The sequence below is a fragment of the Impatiens glandulifera genome, chromosome 1, assembly GCF_907164915.1.
Source record: "Impatiens glandulifera chromosome 1, dImpGla2.1, whole genome shotgun sequence".
In the NCBI taxonomy this organism is placed as follows: Eukaryota; Viridiplantae; Streptophyta; class Magnoliopsida; order Ericales; family Balsaminaceae; genus Impatiens; species Impatiens glandulifera.
Genome location: NC_061862.1, coordinates 97,487,558 through 97,494,288, shown reverse-complemented (window position 1 = coordinate 97,494,288; position 6,731 = coordinate 97,487,558). Strand labels below are relative to the sequence as shown.

General features: G+C 36.6%; 1 protein-coding gene and 1 pseudogene across 1 annotated transcript; one reads left to right on the top strand and one right to left on the bottom strand.

The window, feature by feature from the left end:
* The first annotated feature begins 449 nt into the window (after window positions 1-449).
* Window positions 450-3,435, top strand: LOC124937694 (annotated as a pseudogene).
* A 631-nt stretch (window positions 3,436-4,066) lies between these two features.
* LOC124922448 lies at window positions 4,067-6,011 on the bottom strand. Its single transcript, XM_047463175.1, has 7 exons — window positions 5,600-6,011; window positions 5,381-5,410; window positions 5,195-5,296; window positions 4,989-5,109; window positions 4,565-4,886; window positions 4,438-4,492; window positions 4,067-4,341 (listed from the first exon to the last, which is right to left on the bottom strand). Exons 1-7 carry the CDS (start codon window positions 5,711-5,713, stop codon window positions 4,261-4,263), a joined length of 825 nt encoding a protein of 274 aa, XP_047319131.1. The 5' UTR covers window positions 5,714-6,011; the 3' UTR covers window positions 4,067-4,260.
* Window positions 6,012-6,731: the final 720 nt, after the last annotated feature.

Sequence of the window (6,731 nt, the reverse complement as noted above, 5' to 3'; positions counted from 1 at the left end):
AATAAATCATAAATCTCTCTGTTTAATACTTTATCATCTCTTTAAACAAAAAGGAGAGACACAAACCGTGAGTTTGATACGTAAAAGAACAAATCGATAAGAAGCAAGACATTTGTGAAAATATCAGCCAATTGATCTTTAGTAGGAATGTACTGAATTTGTTTACGAGCAATTCTTTCTTGAACAAAGCAAGAAATACCGGGTTGGCCGATAAGAATGGATTATTCGATGCTACCAGTACATGCACTACCTGTATCTCACTCATGAAGTAACACTTATACACAAAAGTGAAGCATCACCTCCCTTTTGTTGATTTTTTCTCTTTGTACATGTGGCGCTTTCTCAATGGATAAATGTAGTGCATGTACTAGTAGCATCAAACTAACCATAAGAATGCAACACTAATATTATCATACAATAAATTTCTCTCATTTGTTTAATACTTGATTATGCGATTATGCAGTAATTTTATTAAACCCTCTGCTGCAAGAAGAACCATTTTTATCTTCTCTTCCCGCTCTTTCTCAATCAACCCATTTCCCAGAGCTGAATCCAACCTCTATGCTCGTCTCCAACTCTCTCATTTCTCTTCCTCATCCTCAAATTCCATTTCCATAGCTTTTCGACGGCACGAAGAAGAGAGCAGAAATGTCAGGGTTTCAGTATGGTGGGACTTCGAGAACTGCTCGCCTTCCGCCGGCGGGAACAACTTCAAGATCGCTCAAAACATTACCTCCGCAGTTAGGGCCAGTGGAATCAAAGGACCGATTCAGATTACCGCTTTTGGTGATATGATGCAGCTTTCGAGGACTAATCAGGAAGCACTTTCTGCTACTGGAATTAACCTCACCCACATTCCTCACGGTAACTAACTGCATGCTCTTTTTTCAGTCTTGGGTTACTGTAATACTTCTTCAGTCTTCTTAATGAAATTTTTTCATCAATTTCAGGAGGAAAGAACAGTGCAGATAGGTCTCTTCTTGTAGATCTAATGTATTGGGTTTCTCAAAACCCTCCTCCATCACATATTTTCTTAATTTCCGGGCGATAGAGATTTTGCCAACACTTTACATAGGTTAAGAATGAACAATTACAATATCCTCTTAGCTAGCCCAGAAAATTCTCCTGGTGTTCTTTGCAGTGCAGCAAGTATTATGTGGAATTGGAATTCCATTGTTAAAGGCGATAATCTTACTGGAAAATACTTCAATCAACCCCCGGATGGTCCATATGGTTCTTGGTATGGATACTATAAGTTCCCTCCTCTTGAAGATCCATTTGCAGTTCATCAACAATCATCTTCACCTTCACCTTCCACACAATCAGAAGAATTGTCAGATTCTTGTCAAGAGCAAAATCTCCTTCCAGTACCGAAAGCTGTTTCAAAGCAGGTTCGTCGGATATTACGTGGCTATCCCAAGGGAATACACATTATCGAACTTCAGGAAGAATTGAGTAAAACTGAGGTTCCCTTAGACAAGGACTTGTATGGTTATAAGAATGTTTCTAGGTTTCTTTTGTCATTGCCAGACATAAAGCTTTCTGGTAGTGATGGCTGTTTTTTTGTGGGTATTCCTCAAAAATTGTGTGAACCTGCTGAAGGGCCTTTGTTGAGTAACTCTGATGATTTAAATCTTTCTGTATCCACAAAAGGGAATGGTAAAGATAACAAATTGTCTATTTCTACTGATGCACCAATGAAGGAAAAAATAGAACAGAAAGAGGTTGAACCAACTAAAGAAGAAGGTGATAATAAATTAGATATGAAAGTGGAAAGCAAAGTTAGGCAATAGTCTTGAAGGAAATAGTGCGAATTCAACCGCCGAGGAGACGAATGTTAGATCAGTGAATCAGGATATTGCTGCTCGGCTAGTCCCTGCTTCATCTTCTTTGTCCAACAATGGAGAAGCTAAGGATGGGAAGGTTTCTGAGCCCGGTTTCTTCAAGAAGTTCACAGATTTATGTTTTAGATATACTGAATGAAGATTCTTGCAAGACTCCAAAGAAGGCTTCTGTTGATGATGATCAATTGAAAAACAAAACATTCTCCAGTGATACTTTCTGGACTGAAATGGAAAGATTTCTGGATACATCTCATGGCTCAGACATTGTTTTACTTTCAAAGGGCAGGTACCATTTGTTCCTTTTTTCCTGAATTTTGGGGTTATACAACTTTTCTGAAAATTGTCAAAATTCGACTTGTAGCACATTTGTATTAGATAGATACCTTTCGCCCTTCATATAGGCATAGAAGTACGCCATTTGGAAACACGTCGATTTGAATTTTTTGAATCTGTATGACTAAGTTTTGTTTACAAACCTGATCTCAACTGAATCCACATCTATACAAAATATCTATTAGAAAAAAGTTTCAAATTTTTTTTATAGACGGTTACAGATGCATACATTGTCCTTGTCCTGTCTACTGTTTAACTTAAATGGGTATTTATTGATTTCTGTTGTGCCATTTATTCTTGTAATTTGTAATCTGAAACACTATTACATTAATATAGGGAAGAATTTGCAGAAAACCTTAAGAAAGAAGGCCTATCAATTCTTAACTCTTTGTCTACCAGTGATCTTCTTCATCTATTGCACCTGATAATAACAGAAAAGAAATGGGTCCAAGAGTGCATTTCTCAAACTTATCCTTTCAAGCTCGTTAAACCCATCACAACTCCTTCTCATAACACATCTAGTTTAAACGGGCTGAGTTTGATGTTCACGAGCCCGTCGAAGGAATCAGAGTCAGACAATCCAAAGCCCTTGGAAAAATCCAGAAACGATGTGTTAGCTGATTGTCAGAAGCTCGCGGATGATATCGTGAATGGATACCCAGACGGATTCCAAATGGGCTCATTCAGGAAATTCTTTATTCTTCGGATAATGCCGGGAGTAAAAGTCGAATCCAATGTTATTTATCCTTTAAATAAAAGAAATACAAACGGTAAATTATCAGATTCATTAAGGAAGGATGGTAATGATATCGATTCACAATGGGAGGAGCTCGGTCCTGTAGCCGCCAAAGACAGTCAGACAACTGACGATTACAACAGCTTGGCAGTAGAACTTATTTCGGATGATTCCGAGGAAGAAACAACATCTTCGTCTTTAGTGGAATCGTCGGAGAAGTCAGGTAATAGTCTAAATAAGGAAGATAGCTCGTTGATAAAAATACTCGATTCTTGGTATTCTAAGAATGGTGACGACGGAAAGAGTGGTGGAGCTGAAAGCCTTGGAAATGTTGATGGTAGTACGAAAGATTCGCCAGCCTTCACATTTTTTGGAGGGAACAGTAGTGGAAGGAAGCAAAGGCCGACGAAGACGTACTCTTTTGTTTCGGAGAAGGAAGAATCTTGTAGTAGGGATAAGCTTATTGATGGGATATTGGGAAGCTTGAAGAAATCAGGTGAATCTAGAATCCATAGCAGATAGTTTTGATGAACTCCCTTTTTTTTTTAGATTAGGGTTTTGGAAACACGATGAAGCCACCCACTTAAATAAATGTATTTTTAATGAGAATCGGATTTGAGATCTTTTCAGTATATCTATACTATGGTTCCTTACCAATATTTACGGATCCAAGTACCAGAAGATGCCATAAGCTCACACAAGACCTTGCAACGGAGCAGCGGCAGATGAAGTAAAGCGGCGGCCGGAGAGGAATGGGGATAATGGGTGATGAGTTTTTATTTTGGCAAGTTTAAGAGAAATTGGGTGTTGCATTTTGGGTCTTTGTTTATGGATTTATGATTTCTTCCACTGTTGTTCTTCTCTGTTCCTAGATAGATCTCCTTATTCTAAATTTTGGGTACTAGTTCAAGATAATGGGAGTTGATTAGTTTGGAAATCTGGATTCAGGATAGAGTATCTTTCAATTAGTTTGATTCATCTCATAAGGTTGTTTTTGTTTATTTTAATATGTTTGATTGTCAATTGACTCTAGCATGACGCCAAAGTCAAGTATTATATATCTTTTGCATCATTGTTTCCTGATATGTTCAAAAGCAGAATGTTATGATCTTTGTTGGAAAAAAAAAACTTGTGGATCCAATGCAGGTACTTCTGTTAGGAAGTTGTTCATTATTGAAGAATACTTTATTGTCTTTTCCTTCTACTTTTGTTTGTGGTCACATCAAACTCAAAACCACAATTAAGGTTCATAGCAAATTAAAACAATAAAATACATATAAACTTTAATCTTAAACAGAATTCAATATAGTTTTTGCTTCTTACACAAAAACATAAAAATTACCTACCTTAAGCCAACCGCGACGAGTGTATCCCACAAAGATATTTATAAGCGTCCAAACATCGCCTGAATTTCTCTTCTGCCATTCCCTGCATGATCCCATTTCACCAATCCAATCACATTTTGTTTAATTTGATGTAGGATTATTTGAAAATAAATGATCAAAATGTCCTAGATGTGCTCACCTGCGAGGGGCCTTGGTGCTTGTCAGGATGCCATTTCAAAGCCGTTAAACGGAATCTGCAAATGATACTTATCGTAAGTAATTGAGAAACTCTTATATTTAAACAAAAAAATTAATCATAGACTTACGCTTTTTTCACATCGGCTATAGTTATATCACCTAATGGTGGTAAGCCAAGTAAGATTCTTTCTTGACTAGATGGATTCTCAACTGGAGTGGTTTCATCATCATCATCCGAAGATTCGTGATCGCTCTCATTCCTCCAATCTTTTTGCCTTGTATCATGCTTTGGAGGTTCTTTCCACTCGAAAAAATTATTAGTATTTTCAGTAAAGAAACCGCCATCACCCACGAAGGACCATGTATAACATTTATGCCCAAAAGTTGCTCGAAATGTATTCCCGGGAAATTCATCTTCTTCATCTGAAAAACTCCCCCGTCTTTTTTTACCTGAAAAAATATCCACAAACGCGAATTACTATTAGATGATCCTATTTGAAAACATGTAATGTTTTAGTTTATGCCCATAAAGGCATAAACACATTATCTCACGTTTCATTCTCTTTTGATGAGCTTCTTTGTTAGCACGATGAGCAGAAAAAGACTTAGCCCGGTTTCTTCTATTAGAACTATTTGCATTATCATGATCAGAAGCTACACTTCTTGTATGATCCTACATTACAAATCAAGCCCGAGCATATTAAACCATCATCGTTTGTTTAATTTCAGGCAACTACTTCATTTCAATGTTTGTTTACCTGAAAAATAGTTGACCTTGGTGACCCACCATTGAAGAGAAGACTCTTGAGGGCTTTCTTTGTATCAGCTCGTTTTTGCCGTGTTTCAAAACGAATATGATCCTGTTTTAGTAATGATGATGGAAAAACTAATAAGTTTTGAGATCATGGAACAAATAATGGAAAAGTTAACACAAATTTGCTTACCTTTGATGGCTTTTCTTCTCTTCTAGCATCCTGCAATGGTAAGACAAATTCAGGTAAAAGGAAATGAAACATATTAATCAATCCAACTGTTGCCACAGAAGGCCGATTATCAGTAATAATTTTAAGCAATCCTAATAATATAACAAGAGGAATTGAAGAGAATGAAGGATCGAACAAAATGATTCAATTTAACGTGAGGCTTAATTACGAGCGACTTACATTGTTCCTTTTATTCTTCTGGAGAAGGATGTGAGTGGAATGAAAAGAAGCCAATTGGGACGATGATGATGATGCTGTGATGAAGAAGTTGCGCCATCTTGTTAATGCTTGCATTGAAATCAGAAATGTTGTATATATTATCGATGAACCCTAGCTAGCTTTAGATTGACTCGTGCAAGTATATATAAATAGGTTCCGATAAAGAATGGCGATTACTGGTCGCTGGTCAGGATCATTAATATATCAATCAATCAAAGTACCAAAACTGTTTCAACTCTACCGGCTGATCGGACGGAGGATGATCGGAAAACCTCCTCCTCAATTCTCTCTCTCTCTCTCTTCTCTTTGGGCTTCAGCATTTGCAAATTAGGGCTCAACTCCCATTTACAATCAAATTCAAAATCCTAATTACAATCTCAATCAGATATCAATCAATGACCCTAATTGATTGAGAATCATTTAACTAATGGGCCAGGAGGTGAACTGCTAGAAGATGGGCCTGAAGCTGTTCTCATGAGCCGCGGCCCACTGTTGCTGATATCTCTAGAGCAAAGCTGTCAAACTCGCGAGTTAACTCGTGAACTCGTTCGAGTTTACGAATTAACTCAAACAAAACGAGTCAAGAGTTTAAGAAACTCGGTCAGTAGTAAAATCGATCTGAAATCGCGAGTTTAAATCGGTAACATCGACCCCCGATTTTTGTATTCTTAGCTCTTCTCCTCTCTTGTTGAATGCTCGTCTTCTTTGAAGATAATAGAATGTGAAACAAAAGATAGTTAGTAAAAGAAGAAAATCAGAAAAAATGAAGGAAGAAAAGTGAAAGTAAAAAGAGGCGACAATGGAGGAAACAATGAGAGAGAACAATGGAGGAAAGGGTACTTAGAGGGAGGCGGTGAGATAAAATATAATTGGAAAGGAAGCAATTAGGGTTATCATAATAAATAATTAATATATATATATATATAATAAATTATCTGGAAAGATAAAATAATTTAATTATTAATTTTTATTTTGATGAGTAGTTTATAATTGATTTATCTATATATATATCTAATAACGCTTAATTTAAAATTTAAAAGGTTAGAGATATATTACACGCTTTTTTCACAATCATTCCCAAATCAGGTAATTT

What these genes read in the sequence shown, in the direction of transcription:
- LOC124922448 (XM_047463175.1), bottom strand. Translation starts at nt 5,713, where the DNA reads ATGCAAGCATTAACAAGATGGCGCAACTTCTTCATCACAGCATCATCA. An exon ending in TCATCAAAAGAGAATGAAAC is followed by an intron (nt 4,887 to 4,988) that starts GTGAGATAATGT and finishes ATATTTTTTCAG; the next exon opens with GTAAAAAAAGACGGGGGAGT. An exon ending in ATAGCCGATGTGAAAAAAGC is followed by an intron (nt 4,493 to 4,564) that starts GTAAGTCTATGA and finishes TATCATTTGCAG; the next exon opens with ATTCCGTTTAACGGCTTTGA.